We start from the raw sequence: 22,193 nt of genomic DNA, 5'->3' as shown, positions 1-22,193 counted from the left end.
TCGTTCAGCAGACCGGAGAGCTTTCTGGTAGGCCTTGCGAGCCGTCCTGAAAGCCTCTGATCCAGCCGAGCGTCGCCTGTTCCAACTCTTTCTGCATTGTTTCCTCCTGAGCTTCGCCAGATCAGAGTTCCACCAAGGGGTTCCTCTTGTGGTCTTCACAGACCGCAGAGGGCAAGCTTCTTCTAAAGCTTCCATGATGAAGGCCGTTGTAATATCAACGGCATCATCTCTAAATCACTTGTGTCAATGGATGGTGAGTATCCATGAAATTTGGGTGCAACCACATCGGTAAAGAGATCCCAGTTGGTTGACCGGGGGTTCCTGAAACGCAAAGTTTGCGAAGAAACATTTACATGTTCAAAAAAGATATAGTGATGGTCAGATAAAGATTCTTCATCTGACACATGACAATTGGGCATGACTAATTCATGCTAGAGCGAAGCGTTATGTCTAACACTTCCTCTCTAGCAGATACCATGAAGGTTGGGCGGTTGCCTATGTTAAGTAATCCAAGATCTGTACTACTTAAGTATTCTATCAAACTGGACCCAAATTGATAACTGGACTCAAATTGATATCTGAGCTGCCCCAGATGATATGGTGAGCATTAGCATTACTGCCAACAATTAACGGAAGGCCTTTTGAAGTTGCAGTGTATGCGACGACTTGCTTGAAAGCATCCGTAGGGGATGGTTCATCATGCGGTAAATAAACCGAACAATTAACGTATTTCCTGTTGAGGTTTCCAACAGATACATACATCTGTAGTGGTTAGTTCAGATATGAGTGTAGCAACCATTGCGTTGTTGACAAGCACACGTGCTCGAGGCATGACACGTGAGTTTGCTATTTCATTTTTACTGAAAGTAGCAAACACCGGATTCACAAGGTTTCCTAGATAGAAATTCCCCTTACGAAAGTAAGGTTCTTGGACTAACGCCACTTGGGATGTACCATTTTGCATAAGTCTGCAAAGATTGATCGTTGCTGTTCAAAGACAAAACGTCAAAGTTTAATTTGTTTCAGCCTAAATAAAATAAAATTTTTCAAAAATCATAACTTTTGACCAAGCTACCCGATTTGACATGGAATGACCCGTCGTCGTAGGCAATGTTCATAGTGATGTTCTGTGAAGCAATGTAACTATCCGATTTGCGTTGAGCGAGCATCGGGGTAATAACACTGTGCCAACAAATTATTGATCCATTCGAAGGACAAACTGTCGAGAACGCGAAGCCTCAAGAGTACATATAGAACAAAGTGAAGCCAGCATTGAAGTCTGCATTTATCTGCAGGGATCGCGATGGTGACATGTAGTGCGACGCGTGGTAATAACAGCCGCGAGGATTACTCCGACTAGGTACTGGCTGAGCTGAGACTGACTGACCATCGATCGATGCGATTCGATGGCACAACTGCAGCCACAGAGACCTATCTACCGTCAGTCAGCGACTTAAGATTACATAAGTTTTTGTTGATGTTTTTCTTCGGCTGCGGCGAGTGCGTTCGGGGTTCGGACTGATTCTCGCGACTGTGGATTGTGTAGTGCAACAAGCAAACAAGTGTTTTGTTCCGAGAGGGAGAGAAAGACACTTGAAGAACGGATAAGAATAAGCCTCAACGTCTCACCTGGCGGCTACAAGACGAATGAAAAATGGCTCGCAGCGGAGCTAGCAAATGTTCTCATCTGGATAATGTTGTTCATCTTTCGTTGGTTGAGCTGTGCAAACTTAAGAAGGTGAGTAGTACAACTAGTGTAATGTACATGTATCACTATTCTCGTTGACCCTCAATAACCATATTATTTTAGTCAGTATGTAAAAAAATAGTTTGCATAGGCAAGGCAGAACTTTTACAACTTTTTTTTTAATTCTTTATTATTGTGTTTTTTTAACCCTCCCCATGGATATTCGATCTTGCCGCGATGGGAGGGCTTAACCCAATAGCAGTTAAGCCAGTTGCTTCACCTCCGCTTGGATCCTGATCTTAGCGATAAAACTGGAGTTGAGCGTAGGTGAAGAAATCGGTCGTAAGTGCTATTGGGAACCAAAGGAGTATCCGCTGTGAGCATATCACCATTTTTCTAAGTCATGTCATAGTTCTGCTCGCATAGATCCAGAAATGTAACGCAAGAGTGGGTATGGGAGGCCTCTGTGTTACACTCGCACTTACTTATCATTAACGTTAGGAATCTCGGAGACAATGGACGATAGGTTAAAAATTGTTTTGCAGTAGAACGTAGACGAGTTGACTGCCAGTAGAAAATTGTGGACTTAGTATTAAAATAAAGTTTTTCATTATTTGGACAGAGGCTCCAGTTTTGTTAATCTCCAATATTGAAACATGACAGATAAAATAGCAGGAATTTTAGTAGACATCTATTTTTCATAACGACATGATCAGGTTTACAGCATATTCAATTAAATCGTGTTTTGAAAACTTATTATTTTTCTTTGATCTTTAACACAAACTTCTACTTATTATTAATTTAAAATACATATTTTTTCTCACCAAATTTTTGAATTCAGAAGAATATTTGGTATCATTTCATAATTTTATGGCTTTAACACATTTCAAATCAGAATCAATATTGTATATTTTATCTTTTACTAGTGTTTTATGTTTGGATTCGGTGATAATGAATTAAATTGTTAAAGTTTTGCTTCATTAAATTTCGCGGTATTTATTTGTATTGTGCCACAAGTCTAATCCAATTCCTTTCCCCAACCTATACCTTTACCCTTCCGATGGTGTTCTTGTGGTCCGCACGGACTATTACGGCCATTACCCCTCCCTGATCTTCGGCTTTGGATTGACTTGCGCTCTTATTGCCCCACCAAATGCTGCAAAATGAAAATGAAAATGAAATTCTTTATTATTGTGTTTTTTAACTTAATGTTAGTTCAACACACACTTTTACAACTATTAATTTCAACTAGAAAATCCTAAAATTCCAGAGACAATCCGGAAATTTTCGATGTTAAGTATAGCTTTTCATTGAAAAATATATTTGTTTCTATGTCCATGTATTATGTCTTATGGATGTCATTGGGCCAAAATTGCATAGTCCATCCCTTTGTGAGCCGTTACAACAATATTTTAGCTCTAAAGCAATGTAGAATTTGGTAGACACGTTTATTTTTATATTTAAGATTGTTTAAAGTATAGGTGCATGCTTCAACTTTAATTTTGACAATGATAGCTTAATTGAAATTGGCCTAATAGGAAGCAATCAGTGAAGTACTAGATTGAAAGTAGTGAGCTGGATTTTTGTATGGTGAGATGATCAGTTCTCCGTTTCTGCAATAAAATGGTGCAAACAGCTTGGGTTATATGATTTCTTGCCTAATTTGATGCTGTTTGAGCAAAAGTTTGGATAACTGCGTTGTTGTATTATTTATTTCTTGCAACTTCAACAACACAGTTACCCAAACTTTTGCTCAAACTGCATCAAATTAGGCAAGGAATCATATAACCCACGCTGTTTGCATCATTTTATTGCAGAAACGGAGAACTGATCATCTCACCATACAAAAATCCAGCTCACTACTTTCAATCTAGTACTTCACTGATTGCTTCCTATTTCACTCCTTCTAGGGGGTGACATTGGGTCAAACACTAAACAGTTCAATGTGAGATAATATCGCTTACAAATCAAAACTATTAAATATATAGATCAATATCTAATCACTTTAAAATAGCACAACAAACAAACAAACGTGAAAGTTTGACCACATTCATTGTAAACGATCAATTATCCAATACAATACATCCGCTATCCCATAAATATAACTCTAACTAGTAGACGAAAGTATTATTTCTTTATCATCTACCTAGAAACTGATATTCGTGCATTCTTAATTTTGCATGAACCTAACATTTATTCTCAAAATAGTACACCGTATTATACACAAAATAATGTAAATACTCTCTGTTGTTTTAACTCACATTTGAAGGGTTCTCGTACTGATTGCACTGCCTTCATATGCACCCCCAGAATGAATTATTTGTACTACAGCTCGAATAAATAAGATTTTCATGCAAAATAGCATACAAAACCAAGAAAACGCATATTACTTTTCAAAACATGTTCGGTGTTTAGTTGTTTTCTACTACACTGAAGATACTGCACTTATGTTTCTCATAGTTTACATCTTATGAATCATGTTTTATTACACTAGTTTACAGCATTTTTGAATTCGGTAAGCTGATGATCATTTTTGGTGTAGAATCATGCCCTGAGTTCGAAAACGCGAAAGAAAAAAATTACAGTAGAGCGGACATTTTTTCGACTTTCCATACAAGCTTACTGATATGAAATCGAATTTTGTTCTATTTTTAAGCAAAGTCGTTCACTTCAAACATCTCATTTTTCGTAATCAATGCTTCGATTGAGCTGAATTTTTTACTGTAACTCGCCTACATATGATATGTCAAATAAACGTTCAGAAAAAAAATTTAAGTTGTTTTTTTCTTATTGAAAAAAATACATTTGTTCATATAATTTTGGAAATTTTGCTAAAATTTAGGGAGATTGTCCCTAAAACTCGCCAATATCTTAAATCAGTAACAAATTTTGAAAACGACGTATAATCAATGCTACACCATTGATTATACGCAGTGGCGTCTCGTAACCTCACTTTTTACCTGTTCAACGACCCTAAAACTTGAAATTGCGGCGAGTTAAAGTTCTGAATCGAATTGTAAATGGATGGAAACGGCTATTCTCGTCAATTTCTACAAGTTACATGCTAATTTGTTGAGAAAATACAAGAATTTACATTTGTTGAACAGGTAGATTTGAGGTTAGAGAATCGCCACTGATTATACGTCATTTTCAAAATTTGTTACTGAAATGTTATCAATCTGACGCAAAATCTGCTTTCAGATGATCGAATGGTATTATATTCAGCTTTTAAATTATGAAAAACCCGATTTAATCCACCTATGGTGAACAGAACCCTTCTTACACTTATTGAAATTATTGTTGTATTATTTGTATTTAACATATTTGTTTTGTGGAATTGACTAAAAGTTCTAGAAAATGTTGTGGATTTGGCATCTTGTGGATTGGTTTCCAAAATAGCATCATGGACCATGGACTAAACTACCAGAAATGCCAGACACTTCCTAGAGTCTTGTATGGAATGTTTAAAACATAGCTTACATATTCTGGAATTTTGTATCTTTTATTAACTGCTAAAAGATCTTGAATCGATTAACATATTGTTAGTTTCCATAAAATTCATGTGTATTTGTAATTTGTTATTTATAATTTTGTTGAAAACAATAACCTGTTAGTATACACTTTGTATGTGGTCAGCATCATTTATTGAAAAATAATTTCCCATAGACTGGTCAAAAACAAATGCAAGATAACAAGTGAATATAATAAAAAAAAGAATTTATTGAAATACTCTTCGTAAGATATCTCAGTAATCAAATGACGAATCGAAATAAAATTTCAGGGCCTTATACAAGCATATTGTAGCTTTCATTTGGTGCTTAGAGAACCTAAATCGGTTGACAGACGGCTGAGATATTTATTATGGTACCCTTGGTCAAAAATCTCTCAAAAAGTTAACCTGTATTACTCCCAAATATTCTTTGAAAGATATCTCGGTAACCAAATGTCCAATCCTAATGAAATTGTATAGGGTTCTACTAGAATGTTGTAGCTTTTATTTGGTGCCAGGATAACCAAAATCGGTTGACAGACGGCTAAGATATTTATTATGATACTTTTGGTCAAAAATCTCAAAAGGTTTAGTTGTATAAATCCGAAGTACTCTTCGAAAGATATCTCTGTAACCAAATGTCCAATCGAAATGAAATTTCTGGGCGACCTACTAGGTTGCTGTAGCGCTTTCATTTGGTGCCAAGAGAACCCAAATCGATTGACAAACGGTCGAAATATTTATTATGATACACTTGGTCAAAAATCTTAACAAGTTTAGAAGTATGACTCATTAGTACTCTTCGAGAGATATCTCGGTAACCAAACGTCCAATCGAAAAAAAATTCAATAGCGTTCTACTAGGATGTAGTAGCTTTCATTTGCTTCCAAGAGAACTCAAATCGGTTGACAGACGGCTGAGAAACGTGCGTGACTTTTTTTTGTAACGCACATACACACACACATACACACATACACACACACATACAGACATTTGCTCAGTTCGTCGAGCTGAGTTCATTGATATATGAGACTCGGCCCTCCGGGCCTCGGATCGAAAGTCGGTTTTTCGAGCGATATTTATACCCTTCTTATGGGTGTAAGAAGGGTAAAAAGAATTTATTGAAATACTCTTCGTAAGATATCTCAGTAATCAAATGTCGAATCGAAATAAAATTTCAGGGCCTTATACAAAGATATTGTAGCTTTCATTTGGTGCTTAGAGAACCCAAATCGGTTGACAAATGGCTGAGATATTTATTATGGTATCCTTGGTCCAAAATCTCTCAAAAAGTTAACCTGTATTACTCCCAAGTACTCTTTGAAAGATATCTCGGTAATCAAATGTCCAATCCTAATGAAATTGTATAGGGTTCTACTAGAATGTTGTAGCTTTCATTTGGTGCCAGGATAACCGAAATCGGTTGACAGACGGCTAAGATATTTATTATTATACAATTGGTCAAAAATCTTAAAAAGTTTAGTTGTATAAATCCTAAGTACTCTTCGAAAGATATCTCTGTAACCAAATGTTCAATCGAAATAAAATTTCTGGGTGATCTACTAGGATGCTGTAGCTTTCATTTGGTGCCAAGAGAACTTAAATCGATTGGCACACGGCCGAAATATTTATTATGATACACTTGGTCAAAAATCTTAAAAAGTTGAGAAATATGACTCATAAGTACTCTTCGAGAGATATCTCGGTAACCAAACGTCCAATCGAAAAAAAATTCAATAGCGTTCTACTAGGATGTAGTAGCTTTCATTTGCTTCTAAGAGAACTCAAATTGGTTGAAAGACGGCTGAGAAACGTGCGTGACTTTTTTTTGTAACGCACATACACACACACACACACACACATACAGACATTTGCTCAGTTCGTCGAGCTGAGTTCATTGGTATATGAGACTCGGCCCTCCGGGCCTCGGATCGAAAGTCGGTTTTTCGAGCGATATTTATACCCTTCTTATGGGTGTAAGAAGGGTAAAAAGAATTTAATGAAATACTCTTCGTAAGATATCTCAGTAATCAAATGACGAATCGAAATAAAATTTCAGGGCCTTATACAAGCATATTGTAGCTTTCATTTGGTGCTTAGAGAACCTAAATCGGTTGACAGACGGCTGAGATATTTATTATGGTACCCTTGGTCAAAAATCTCTCAAAAAGTTAACCTGTATTACTCCCAAATATTCTTTGAAAGATATCTCGGTAACCAAATGTCCAATCCTAATGAAATTGTATAGGGTTCTACTAGAATGTTGTAGCTTTTATTTGGTGCCAGGATAACCAAAATCGGTTGACAGACGGCTAAGATATTTATTATGATACTTTTGGTCAAAAATCTCAAAAGGTTTAGTTGTATAAATCCGAAGTACTCTTCGAAAGATATCTCTGTAACCAAATGTCCAATCGAAATGAAATTTCTGGGCGACCTACTAGGTTGCTGTAGCTTTCATTCGGTGCCAAGAGAACCCAAATCGATTGACAAACGGTCGAAATATTTATTATGATACACTTGGTCAAAAATCTTAACAAGTTTAGAAGTATGACTCATAAGTACTCTTCGAGAGATATCTCGGTAACCAAACGTCCAATCGAAAAAAAAATCAATAGCGTTCTACTAGGATGTAGTAGCTTTCATTTGCTTCCAAGAGAACTCAAATCGGTTGACAGACGGCTGAGAAACGTGCGTGACTTTTTTTTTGTAACGCACATACACACACACACATACACACATACGCACACACACACATACAGACATTTGCTCAGTTCGTCGAGCTGAGTTCATTGGTATATGAGACTCGGCCCTCCGGGCCTCGGATCGAAAGTCGGTTTTTTGAGCGATATTTATACCCTTCTTATGGGTGTAAGAAGGGTAAAAAGATTTAGAATTGGTTGAACAAAAGGCAAGATATTTGCATTTTGGTAAATTACATATTTTAAAAAGTTGTAAAACTCTATATTGAGCTAAAACTTGAAAACTGTTCTATTTAAAATTTTTTGAAGGTCGGTTCCGAAATCAGCGCTAAATTGTGCTTCAAAAATTTTGGTCGTTGACAAAAGTTCACGACTTTCGTTTTATTTTGTAAACTAGTGTTATTATTTTTATGATTTCATAGTTTTCGTATGCTTGTGTATGAACGAGGCAATCCATGAGACTTGTCGCATGATAAACCTCATAAGAGGATTCTTATGACATTCATAAGATATAGGTGTATTGGTTTCCTTATCAAGCATTGCCTCCCATTTTCATCATATAAAAAACAAAGAATTGAATAAAGAGCGCATTTTGTTTCTGATTTCTGTAATTATTTTATTGTTAAGAGTAAACACTCATGAAACCAAAAAGAACGGAATCAATCGGTGCCTTGATCGCTTGTTTTCGAATATGATGAATTCTGTAGCGTGACATTACTTATGGCACTCGTATCCTATATATGGAACGCCATTGCTTAAAAACAACAAAGCTTCTATTGTTTTCTAATCGCTTTAAATTCTGAAGCGTCGATAAGCGCCTTAGTAAAGCACGCGATCTCTAACCTAAGCGTCCTTGTAGGCATTTTAAAACAACGATATTGTGCAGTACGTCTTACCATAAAATTCACATAACGTTTTTTTAATAGAAAATTAACTAAATCTGGCGTTCGATTTGAATAGGTCGAATGTGCATGGTAATCACAGCAAACATACGACCTATTCAAATCGAACGCCAGAAATTTAACTTTTTTCTACATCGGATGGTCAACGCAAGTTATATTCACCATATTCTATCCACTTTTTGATAATCACTTTGATGAATGCTAGTATTTTGAGCATCTTTCTTGATTTTTGGCCCAAAGTTATCTCCCAGTCCCAAGTTCGCCCCGACTGGCGGTACACAGAGAAACATACGTGCCACTCCGCTCGCTTTCCATCGATCACCTTTTTAACGATCGATTCAAATTATCAGTAGTTGGCCGATTGACCACTCGCGGTGTTGGCATCGTTTTCGCTCCCGTTTGACGTTCGCTCACTATCGCCACCTAGTGATGGCTCGGCCAAACACAGTACCTGTAGCATTGGGCAGTTGCGTTATCGTGACAATGTTTTTAAATAGAAATGTATTAAATGTTACGTCTGTTTCTCTTTGTTTGCTACTTTAAAGTATAGTCCACAGCGCTTACTACAATGTTGATTCCAAAAATATTCTAGCAATTTTTTGCGGGATTCCTTTGTATCTCGAGGACCACTACATAAGTTTCTCTAACGAAAATGGTAGTTCTCAGTATTGCAGAATTTTTGTTAGAGTTTCTTTGGAGATTCCTCTTGAATGGTTTCCCCAGGAATCCTTCCCAGATTTTTTTTCCACAGATTTTCGCGGGATTTATCCTAGAGTTTCTACCGGAGTTATGCCTGAGCTTTCTATTAGAGTTCCTACTAGTATTTCTTCAGGAGTGTTACACGAGTTTTCGCTGTATTGCTCTCAGAGTCATTTACGTCATTTTTTCTGAGTTTCCTTCTGTTATTTCATCAATGACTTTTTCCCAAGATTTATTTCGGTGATTCTTTAGGGTTACTTTTGGGATTTTTGCAGAAGGTAAAGCTGATATTTCTCTCGATTTCACAGGTTTTTTCAAGCTTTTCTCGTAGTAGTTTCAAGTATTTCTTGAAATGATCCTCCTGAGATCATTTGGTATTTGTTTCAAAGCATTATTTTCATTGCTTTAACAATCAAGCCTCCGCGGCACTGATTGTAGTTTTAAATACTTGTTGACTTTGAATTTATCACATCATTGCTTTGAAAGTAAGTAATTTTGCAATTTCAAAGACTATATATTTTTGAAAGAAATATTCATGGACTTAGAATTAACACCGCTAGCCATGATGGTTTCCAATAGCGGAAGGTCCGAAAGAGCTTGAAACTATTGAGAAATCATCATGTCTACAGGTCGTAAGCCCTGATAAAGTGTGGAACGTTTTGATGGCTGTGATCCCTGACCATCATGTCAAAACCCAGGGATACCCAAGTGACCATACTGTTAGGGTGTAGGGGTTGCATGTGTGAGGCGCATATATTGACAGGCATTGCTATGGACCGTTAGGGCTGAGTAGGGTCGAGGAATGGATCTACGATTGCTGAATTATACTGAAAAAGTCGTGATTCAGCAGTGGTGGCACCGCTTTTCGCTTTTGTTCGGCCTTGGTGGTTTGTGTGGGGTGGTGCGTGTCGGTGTGTGTGTGCTTTGTGCGTGCGGTGCTTACGGCTTCAGCAGGGTGGTTACTTGGGTAGTGTGGGATAATTGGGTTTGGGACTGACGGGGTCGTCGTTGATAAGGCCGACATCATTGAGTGCTCAGTGTTGGCGGTTGTATTGGTGACGATTTCTTCAGCCTTAAGATCTTATTTATACCACGCACAGATTTTTGGGAAGAGGGAGTACTTTGTAATGCAAGAGAGGGATTTAAACTCTGCGTTACGGGTTGGGCGAGGTCATGCAGATAGACTCAACCCAGGTGACCGTGCGGCTCGGACAGTGATGCATGAATGAGTGCGGTGTGGGTGAGGTGCGCTGCCCTGTGAGTGCAGTTGAGTCCGGGTTGGAGTGGAAAGAGACCCTTCTCTACTCTAGGTCGGTTTCGGTTGTACAGGCGTGGTAGTGTTTGTCTTATTTGTGCCGTGTTGTGCGTGATTTGCGGCTCGAGCTGCGTGGTTACTTGGGAAATACTGTGCTCTGTAATCTAGATTTTGGTTTTAAGGTGAAGCTAAGGCTGGGCTGTGCCTCGGATTTGTTGGGCGCAGGTCGGGAGAGCTGGTGGCAGTTTGTGCTGGAGGGTTTACTCGATTGGTTATTTACTGATGGTGGCCAGTCGATCGACTTATCGGCGCTGCCTGTCATTTGGTTCTTGGGGTTTGTGCTCTCGAGGTTCGGGGCGTTGCTTCGTTGTATCTTCACTTTAAGGCCGCACGGGACGACGTGTAATTTTTCCTATCTTCCCTCTCTTTCTAACAATTTGCCTCGCGATTTTGAAGAAGCAAATATCAATTTCCACTGCACTGACGTAGCTGAAAGTTTAGTCGATTGTGCACCACAAGTGAGCAAATGAACGATCAAATTTCTAGTCAATAATATGAAGTAGAAGTTGAGATTTGCATCTTACTAGCAACAGAGCAATGGCGGGCGATTCAACCACCGTCCCGTCCGGCCTTAATACTAATATTCCTTGTTTGATTTAACTGACTGTTTTTTACAGGCGTTTAACTCATTCTATTTCATAGATTGCCAAATTTAAGGGTAATGGTTCAATAGGGTGTTAGCTATCAGAGTGAATTAGAACGAGTTGGCGCCTACAATACACCAACACTATAGATAGTAGAGTAAACATAGATCCGCTAAGATGAATCCGTTGTATCCAAACGAACTGTCAAAATCTGTATCCAAACGAGCATGACGTCACGATTTGGACAACATCAATGGAACGCATGACGTCATTTTCAATCGTCGCACTTTTGAAAATTACTACTTACACGCTTGAAACATTTTAGTCAGCGGTGTCCGCGGATCTATGTTTACTCTACAATCTATAACCAACACTGACACACACACTCCAATACTTACACGCACACATGCACCTACAACTAGCTGTAAAAGACCAGTGGGCGGGACAATGGTGCCTACCCAACAGTTGTAGGTGGGGTGTTTGGCTTAGCTACATGACTTGGTCCGGCAAGCCCATAAACATCAATTGGTAGACGTATTGCCTAGTGAAAAGACAACGCAGATGGGCGAAAGCCAGGGGATGCGTTGATAATAGCAGAATAGCAGAATAGAAATATTCATGGACTTAGAATCAAAAACAAAATATTTTTGTTTGAAAATGGAAGCGAAATAAAAAAAAGGCGAGCGAGAATCGAACACGGATACTGCTATATTATGCTATACTGATAGCGAGTTATCGTTCACGACCAGATCTGCTTTTGAAAATCTGAAGGTAAAACTGAATCACCTTGCTCATATTGGCATTATGCATTCTCCAATATTGAAAATTAAGAAATATTTTTTGATTCAACAAACCTCGCGACTTTGAAACAAAGTCTCTTTAAATTTGATTCTAATATGTGTTTTTTTTTTCTGCGTGTATGTGTAGTTAAAACCATACAAATTCATCAAGATCGGATTAGTATTTGCACATATGCTGTCGATACAATAAAATGTAATTTTGGAAAGTTTGTGCACAGACAGATCGTTTCCCTTTTTAACGGATAAATCAAATATACAGTAGTTCGCAAATCGCTCGTTCACGGCACTCACATCGTTTTTGTTCCATTTTGACGTTTGCTCACTACCCAAGTAACACACTTGTCACCGAAGAGTCACGGCGGCGCAGGTTTTTGTTGCGCAGAAGTCACCGTGACTTACTTCTAGCAAGTAAGTATTTATTTGTTAGAACTAAGTCACAGTGACTGCTGCGCAACAAAACCTGCGCCGCCGTGACTCTTCGGTGACAAGTGTGTTACTTGGGTACCGCCATCTACTCAGTGGGTTTGCGTAACATAGCGTTATTAGCATTGGGCGATTATGTTTTCGTGACGATGGTTTTAATTAGTTCAGTTTTAATCGCATTTTATTCCAAGTTTGAAGAAATAGTAAGGCATAATAAGTGGTGAAATTTTCATCATAATCAGTTCAGGTTCAGAACTTTTTTTAATCCTCTATTACCCAAATTTTCTTCAATTTCACAAGAACCACCATGAAAAATCCAATGAAGAAATCTCAAAAGGAACTTCCGAGAAAATGTGGCACATCTCTAAACAAATTCTAGGAATTATCCCGGGAGAAACTTTTGCAGAAATCTCGCAATAATTCCAGGCAGAACTGTTTGAAAGCCATCTCGGAAACCCACTTAGAGAAATTCCTGAATGGACTTTAAAAGGATCTTCGGAAGGAATTCCACAAGAAGCTTTAGAAGGCTACCGGGAAAACATCTGGAAGAGACCCCGTGCAATACTCCTACAGAAATTTTGAGACGAACTCTGATAAAATCTTAGGAATAACTCTCAGAAATCTGTTACTCCTGGAGAAACCCAAAAAAAAACTGACAGACCTCCTGTTAAAACATCCCGGAGAAATCATGGGAAGATCACTGTAATAATGAATTGCGGTAGAAAGAAATAAAGGAAATAATCCTGAAAAGAATTTAAGCAGGAATCCTCGATATAATTACGGGAGAAACTTACAGAGGAATTAGGAACGAATTCTAGGTAGATTTCCTAGTAAGGAAATCTCTAAACAAATCTCTTAAGAAAATACTTAGCCCTGAAAGGATTCTTAAGATCACAGTTTCCTCCAGAGTTTTCCAGAATCCATCGGAATAGTCAGGATAATATTGGTACCTCCTGTTTTTTTCGAAACTGTTAATATTCCACCATAATTTCCAGATTTTTGTAGGGTTTCCATCGGAGTCCCTATTTACGAGTTTCCTACAGGAAATTGCTGTCCGGCATTCTCAAAACATGCCCTGCTCATCGTACCCTACCACTTTCCGAATGCTAGGTTCACCGTAGAATGTAGCGAGCTCGTGGTTCATCCTTCGCCGCCACATGCACATAGCAAGAAATGGTCCTAAGCACCCGACGCTTAAACACTTCGAGTGCTTGCCTGTCCCCCTTGAGCATAGTACAGGTTTCGTGCCCGTAGAGAACCACCGGTCTTATCAGCGTTTTGTAGAGGGTACATTTAGTGCGGTGGTGAAGCTGTTTACACTGCGGGTTCTTGTGAAGCCCATAGTAGAGATGGGCAATCAGATCCGGACCCGTTGAAAAGATCCGGATCCGTGCAGTGAGTGAGCGAACCGTGGTTCTTTTCCAGAGAGAGCCGGATCACCGGAATCACCCGTCCGCGTGCCTCTGTACGAAAGACCCGAGAAAAGAACCGTTCGCTTCTCTTTGCATCGCTCTCTGGATTGCTTGCAACTCATTCTCTCAGACACAGCACACGACACTCACTCTCGCGTTTTTGGGCGTGTTTGGGTCGTTCGTGTCAGACCACCCAGGACAGTCGGATTTGCGCTCTCCCGATTGAGCATCGTGTGCGTTGTTAGCGGACCGCATGCGTGAATTCTTCGGTACCAGCCAAAGTGGTCGTGCAACGCGGCGCGGAAATTTGCATGCAAAGGAATAACAATCAATAATAAGGAGCTGTCAAATCGTAAGGGAAGAAGATCCGGTTCACTAGAGTGATTGATCCGACTCGGTTCCGATCACTGAAGTGAGCCGTTTTGCCCACCTCTAGCCCATAGTATGATAATACGCCGTCGTATTTCACGGCTAACGTTGTTGTCGGTCATTAATAAGGATATACGAGGTATACAAAGTCCTCCACCACCTCAAAAGTGTCCCGTCTATCATAACCGTGCAGCCTAGGCTTGCCTGGGCGATGTTGACCAGAAGGCTTGTCGTATTTTCCGGCGAGATTCAAACGAAGTAAACCGATCGCTCGAAACCCTTACGCAGTTTTTGACACCGTCCATTGTCGATTTCATCGGTCTAGTGAGCTTCCCGGAGAAGCCGTTTTCGGCCATGACTTTTCATAGCTCTCTGCGGTCTTTACTGTCGTACGTCGCCTTGAAGTCGATGAACAGCTGTTGTGTTGGGACCTGGTATTCGCGGCATTATTGGAAGATTTGCCGCACGGTGAAGATCTAGTCCGTTGTCGACCGGCCGTCGATGAAGCCGGCTTGATAACTTCCCACAAACTCATTTACAGAAAGACGACGCAAGATATTCGGGCCCGGGGATAACACTTAGTGGCGGCGTTCTGGTAGATGGGGCATGACCCCTTCCTTCTACTTCTCCGGTAACTGTTCGTTCTCTCAGATCCGGACTATTAGCTGGTGCAGGTAGCTGGCCAAGCAGGTTCAAGCAGGTGTTTAAACTTGAGTTAAGCTCCGATACCATCCTAACCTGCTGACTTGTTGTTCTTGAGCTTCTGTATAGCATTCTTAAACTTCTCTCAACGTGGGAGTTGGATCGTTGTGATCCCTGCTGTACTGACGTAGTTATTTCTTCCGTTGCCTTGATTCTCCATGTCTATACTCCCCGCAACATTCAGGTGTTCGTCGTAGGGCTGGTTTCGCATTTCGATCACCTCACGTCCTTCCGTGAAAATGGTCCCGTCCTTATCTCTGCACGTTCCTGCTCGCGGCACGAAGCCTTTTCGAGATGCGCTAAGCTTCTGGTAGAAATGGCTACGCTATTGTCCCAAGCATATCATATAGATTCTCGGTAAGATGTCAGATCAGAGATGCTTTGAGGTATCTGGTGAAATACTTATACCATTTCAACTTTACGATCCTTGTTACATTCTTTATTACATCCTAGATGGCATACTTTCAGCACGTTAGCTCTAGACTACGGCTTTGCACTAATCACTAACTCGGTGTCATCTCTTCCTTCCAGGGTGAACCATGTACCGAGTGCGATGCCAATGGACCAAACCTATGGATTTGCCTGCAGAAAAATTGTCTCCACATTGGATGTTCGGAGCAGTACAACGACCACAGTACGACGCATTTCCAAACGAATCGCTCCCATTGCATCCACATGAATCTGTCCTCGCAGCGAATATGGTGCTATATTTGCGAGTTTGAGGTGTTCCTGGTGCAGCAGCAACAACAACAGCAACAGCAGCAGCAGCTGCGACGAACCTCGGTCGTGAGCAACGATTCGAGCGATGCCAGTCGGTACTCGAGTAACAATACTAACGAGAAATTACTGATGTACGGGGACCGGTTCGCCGGTGGACTTGGAGGTGGCGAATCCTGTGATAGCAGCTGCGAAGAGGACGAATTCGAAAGGCATGGTAAATGGAACGGACTGGTTGGGCTGCAGAACATAGCAAACACTTGCTACATGAACTCGGCCATCCAGGCACTCAGCAATAGTCCTCCTTTGACGGGCTACTTCCTGGACTGCGGGTCGATTATAGAAACGGATTTGTTAGGGAATCAAACCGTTTCGAAGCCCGGTTTGGCCAAGCATTACCACAAGTTGATCAAGGAGATGTGGTGCAAGAACCGGAGGTACGTCGTCCCGAGTGGTATTCTGTATGGGATTCGCATTGTGCATCCGATGTTCCGAGGTTACCAGCAGCACGACACCCAGGAGTTTCTTCGCTGCTTCATGGACCAACTGCATGAAGAGTTGAAGGAAGTGACTCAACCACCACCGGAACTGCTGTCGCTGCATGGTCGAAACGAGGAAGACGGTGAAGACCATTCGCCTTGCCCGTCGCCATCGCCTTCGCAGTCTGAGGCGGAGTACGAAACTTGTGACAGCGGCGTTTCCGAACAGTCGAGCCTTTCGGACGATATTTCGGTAAGTCGGTATTTGAAAATCTCTGCTCTGAGTGAACGGAATTCAATCAGATGCATTCATTTCCTCACAGCCTCTTTGTATGCTCATAAAAATACATAATAAATGTGTTTTCCCCCTTTATATCTAATCCAGTGCAATAAACGAACCAGGATGGTTTCGAGATCTCCTAGTCCCAGCGCAAACCAAAGAAGTGCAACCTCCGGCAGTCGGCAACAGTCGCCGATAGGAAGCAATCGGAGCAATTCCAGCAGCAGTGGAAGCATGTCATCGATGCAGCAACAACAACAGCAAGCGGGCTCGAGTGATCAGCAGCAGCAGAAACCCGCAAAGGACAAACTTCCGGAACGGTCCATCATCAGTGACATATTCGATGGGAAGCTTCTGTCGTCTGTGCAGTGCTTAACCTGTGATCGCATTTCTACCCGCGAAGAAACATTCCAGGATCTATCGTTACCCATTCCAGGCAAGGATCACCTGGAAGTGTTGCATCAGAACCACCCGGGAATGGCTGCAAATGCGACTCATCCGCCGTCTCCGGTGACCGGAAGTAGTAGTGGCATCACTTGCTCCGATGCGGTCTATCCGGTAACCGGCGACAGCTGGATGTGGTGGTTCTGGAACTGGCCTTTCTGGAGTTGGATCCGATCATGGTTTTGGGGACCGGCCGTTTCGCTTCATGACTGCATGGCCGCTTTCTTTAGTGCGGACGAGCTGAAGGGTGACAACATGTACAGCTGCGAAAAGTGCAATAAACTGCGAAACGGAGTCAAGTTTTCCCGCGTCCTTGCCTTGCCCGAGATGTTGTGTGTTCATTTGAAGCGGTTTCGGCACGATCTGTCCTACAGTTCGAAAATATCCAGTCCCGTTAATTTTCCCCTGAACGGGCTGGATATGAGGCCATACTTGCACAAGGACTGCAAATCGGAAGTGACTTCGTACGATTTGTGTGCGGTCATCTGCCATCATGGCACGGTCGGTGGCGGACATTATACAAGCTTTGCGAAACACGATCCCACCGGAAAGTGGTTCGAGTTCGATGACCAATTGGTGACGCAGGTTAGCCCGGAGGATGTTCAGAACTGTGAGGCTTACGTGTTGTTCTATCGGAAGAACAACAGCAAAATGACAACGATCCGGGCACAGGCCAGTGATCTGATCAGCGTTCAGGAACACGCCTCGGATATTAGGTTCTACATTTCGCGGAACTGGTTGCACAGGTGAGTTTTGTGTTTACTCTTTAGTTTTCATGTCTTAGGTTTTTATTCAAAAGTGCTTCTCAACTGTGAGCATTTTTGTACATCCAGAGGCACGACCACGACTTCAAAATTCACCAAGATAAAGTGGAACAATAAAGATCTTTGTAACTCCCATACAAAAACGTTATCATCTAATCTTTTATTATTTTAATGTTATTAATTAAAAATTCCTAGATGAACCACTGACGAAAAATCCCTCTTGACCTTTCAGGTTCAACACATTCGCCGAACCGGGACCAATTGACAACTGGACATTGCTCTGTCCGCACGGGGCCTTTCCCCCGCACAAGGCTCCCTATTTTTCGAAACTGGTGGTACCCATACCGCAGATCCTGTGGGACTTCCTGTACAAAAAGTTCGGCGGAGGCCCGGTATGTAATCACATCTTTCCGTGTCACATTTGCAAGAAGGCAGCCGAGTCGCTATCCAGGAGGCAGCGAGCCGAGCTGGAAGAGTTCACCGCGTGCAATGACGAGTACCAGGTACGTTTAAACTACTTGTTGGCTATCCCAATCATTACTATTTTCTTCCCGTTCTTCCTAATCAAGCAGTACAACGAAACACCAACCACCATTTACGCGATCTCGATGGCGTGGTTCCGTCAGTGGCAGCTATTTGCTCGAGGGGTCACCACCGATGAGCCTGGTCCGATTGACAACAAAACCATAGCCGTACCGGGAGATACCAACGTTCCCCTTCGGAGCGTTCGGCAGGGATCGGACTACGCACAGATTAACTCTGCCTTGTGGCACTTTTTCCACGGTATCTACGGTGGAGGACCGGAAATCGTACTGCGTGGTAATCCTGTTCCGCCACCGGAGCCGAAGGTCCCGAAGGCTGCCAAGGTAAGTAAGTTATGTTTATAAGTTTATCTTCAGCAGTGTTATGATGGGTTGTGCTAGTTTTCCCCGAATGCCGTTTCCCCGAGCGCCGTTTCTCCGAATGGCTCTTTCCCAAAGTGACGCTTTTCCTCGAATCACACCCTTTGTCGATGCAGGAAAGGACGACCTGGTAACCCTATACACCGATGAAGGGGCAACGGACGTCAATGGGGTCAGATGTCTACGCTGACGTCTGTCATAAGTGCCATTTACACTTTCAATAAGTTGATTCAACCAAGAGGTTCAATATTTCCTTCAATTTCATCAAGAAACACAATTTGATGGAGATATTGCTAAAAGTATTGCTTGCATTTTTATTGCGGAGAAGATGGATGATAATGATGAATCTTGATATAAATACTGACCAACCTGCAAAAGCGAGGATTGAGGTTGGTGTTTATATCTTCAATATTTCCCCTCCGAAAGATTGATCCAATCACCGCTATCATCTAGTTTGACCAAACCATCAAGATCATCCAAGTCCGTCAAACTTTCCCCTTGAGTTGTTTTATTCGATCAATCCAGCAGGGTAAAAGAGTCAGCGGATTGAGCGAAGACCATTCCATCAGTGAGGAAGAGATAGCAATTCACCAACATTCAGCGCGTGGTTTACGGCGTTCATGGTGGCCAGCTCAATTGAATTTTATGGAATGCTTTGGAAGCAATTTTTTAGAAATAAAGTGTTGCATTGTAAATAAAATAAAGACTTGATCGTTAGAAAAGTGCAAATTTCGATATTCCACTTGCTTATTCAATTCCATTAATGATTATGAAAAAAAATGTTTTGATAATTTTGGTTATTTACAACGCCATATTCGATTTTTTGTAAGCATTCATAAACTCTTATTTATTGAACCCAATCTCTCGGATAAGTATGATGAATTGGTAAATAGTGGATCTATTTACTAATTCATCATGCTATTTTTCCTAATTTCTTGAGAAGGTTGATGTTTTTTTTAATTTCTAACACAAGTTATGAACTTCTACCGGTGAACCAAAATATTTCATACAGAATGGAGCTTAAACAATAAGTATTAACAGTTAGGTTCGAACTTCAACATGTAAATTTGGAAATCACTCAAAGGGGGAAAAGCTTACAAAATCTTACAAAATTTAAAGTTAAAAATAAATAAATAAATAAATAAATAATAGTTAGGTTCGAACAAGTTTTGATTTTTGCTAATGTCATAGTAAATATGTAAAGCAGTAGAGGTTTGGAAAACAAAGTCTGATAAGAGGTTATTGCTATATTGATTATTTTGTTTCGGCTATAATTGAAAATGTTTGCTTTATCCGTTATAAACAGATTTATCTATAGCTAGATTGATTACGGAACGATGATTAAATTATATGCCTTGAGAGTGACTTTGTGTATTGTGAGATATAAGATGTACTGCATAAAGCTGTGGAAAGGAGATTGATCACAGCAGGCGATATAGCGCATTTGAATATGATGCGAACTGTCAAGCGGACAATGTTAGTATCCCTGCTTGCGTAGCAACAACTCCAGGCGTCACCCAACCGCGTTCACTCTTGCCACTTGCGAACCGACGTCAGCCTGGGTAAGTTGTGTGTGCTGCACGTGAGGGGTGATTCCATCCCAGTGAAATACTAAACTCCACTGTTCACGATACGATTATGGTCACTCGCGACACTGACCCGTGGCACGCTCCGTGATATGATCACGACAGAAAAGTCACAACCGTGGGAGGAAAAAGGCTGTCTTTATCACTTGCGAAGATCCACCTAGACTCGATAGACTTGGTCTATTCGGTATGACCGACGCGAGGGCAGAAACAACAAAATGCGTGTGCTTCTATTCGATTGCTTTTATTAACTGACTGTATGCGGCTCTGGGCGATCGGTCCGTTCGGCGATCGTACCCAGTGTGTATGTAGTTGTAGTGTGTTGAGGTAGGGTAATTACAATAATTATGGGTGAGTGTAGTTCAAATAAATTTAATTTAAAAAGTATATCTGGTATGGAACATGCCGGCCGCCGTTGAAGCCGTCCGGTTCAACCATCATCTACGACTTCGAGACTTCGACTTGTACTGGTAACGATGTTGTCGTCCTTCGGTTCTTCCTCGGCAGGAGCTATCGGCAGGACGGCGATCTCTGTGACCGCTCGCTTGTACTGTCCGGAAGCGGTCTTGACTACGACCACACGGACTCGTCCATCCTTGCCCGCAACGGTTTCGACGATCCGTCCTAACGGCCATTGCAGGGGCGGTGCAGTCGCTTGCCTGACGAGCACCAGCTGTCCAACGCGCACATCCGGCTGGGATCGCTTCCACTTTCTTCGCTGCTGGAGTTGACTGACATAGTCTAGCTGCCAACAACGCCAAAGATCTTGGACCGACTTCTTCATCTCCTGCAGGCGCGAGAGTCGATTTGGGTTGACATCGACCAGGTCTGGCTCAGGGATGGCCACGAGCGGTTCGCCAACAAGGAAATGCCCTGGAGTCAGAGCGGAACAATCGTCAGGAGAATCTGTAAGCGGAGAGAGAGGACGGGAATTGAGGACTGATTCGATTTGGGCAACGACGGTCTGGAGCTGGTCCACGGTAAATGAGCGGTTGCCCATGATGCGGCGAAAGTGGTGCTTGAAGGATTTGATTCCGGCCTCCCAGATACCGCCGAAGTGCGGAGATCTCGCCGGGATGAAGCGAAACTTGATTCCGCTTTCCACGCAGAAGTTCTCCCAGTCCTCGGACCGCAATTGACGACGAAACTCTTCCCGCATCGAACGGAGTTCTCGGTCTGCTCCGACGAAAGCAGTCGCGTTGTCGCAGTGTAGTTCGAGCACTCGACCGCGACGAGCTACGAAGCGCTTAACGGCGTTTATGCAGGCGGCGGACGACAAATCGGCGACGACTTCGAGATGCACGGCTTTCACCACGAGACATACGAACAGACCGACGAAGATCTTAACCGACGCGCCCCGACCACTTAACGGACGTACGAGAAACGGCCCACAGTAATCCATCCCGGAGTGTATAAACGGTCTAGCAGGTGACACACGAACGGCTGGAAGGGGTGCCATGATCTGCTGTGCTAGCCGTGGCTGGCAACGGAAACAGGTAACGCATTGACGTACCACCTTGCGAGCTAGCTGTCGACCCCGGACTGGCCAAAATCGTTGACGAATTGTAGCGAGCGTGAGCGTTGGACCGCCGTGAAGTGTTCGGATGTGGCTGGATCGGGCGATGAGCCAACTGAGCCGGTGATCGGCTGGTAGAAGGATCGGGTAACGAGTGTCGTACGGTGCTTTCATATTTGCTAATCGTCCACAGAGTCTGAGCAAACCGAACTGATCCATGAACAACTTCAAGTCCTTGAGTGGCGATTTAGATGTTGCAGATGCGGATGGAACGCTTTGAGCGCTACGGTAGTGGTGAACTTCAGCTGGGAAAGACGCTAACTGAACTTGTCGTACGAGAATCTTGAGCGCATGCTCACCTTCCTCTGGGGTCAGTGAACCAATGGTGCGGTCGCTCCGCGGGAGCCTCGAATTGTTGAA

General features: G+C 41.9%; 1 protein-coding gene across 3 annotated transcripts in view; it reads left to right on the top strand.

Moving 5' to 3' along the window:
• LOC109402804 (ubiquitin carboxyl-terminal hydrolase 20) overlaps positions 1–22,193 on the top strand; it is a 54,540-nt gene that overhangs the window by 18,784 nt on the left and 13,563 nt on the right. The window contains exons 2-6 of one of the 3 annotated variants that reach the window (XM_029856404.2): positions 1,296–1,738; positions 15,617–16,534; positions 16,667–17,751; positions 18,002–18,272; positions 18,339–18,635. In XM_029856404.2, coding sequence (XP_029712264.2) covers positions 1,655–1,738; positions 15,617–16,534; positions 16,667–17,751; positions 18,002–18,272; positions 18,339–18,635 — 2,655 coding nt within the window. In that variant the 5' untranslated portion in view covers positions 1,296–1,654. Of the gene's footprint in view, positions 1–1,213; positions 1,739–15,616; positions 16,535–16,666; positions 17,752–18,001; positions 18,273–18,338; positions 18,636–22,193 lie in introns of all 3 variants that reach the window. The other 2 variants (XM_029856408.2, XM_029856405.2) reach the window with 2 other exon arrangements.

This window comes from Aedes albopictus, chromosome 3 (genome assembly GCF_035046485.1).
Source record: "Aedes albopictus strain Foshan chromosome 3, AalbF5, whole genome shotgun sequence".
NCBI classification, from domain to species: Eukaryota; Metazoa; Arthropoda; class Insecta; order Diptera; family Culicidae; genus Aedes; species Aedes albopictus.
The sequence above is the reverse complement of the archived record's forward strand: the minus strand, read 5'-3'. Positions and strand labels throughout refer to the sequence as shown.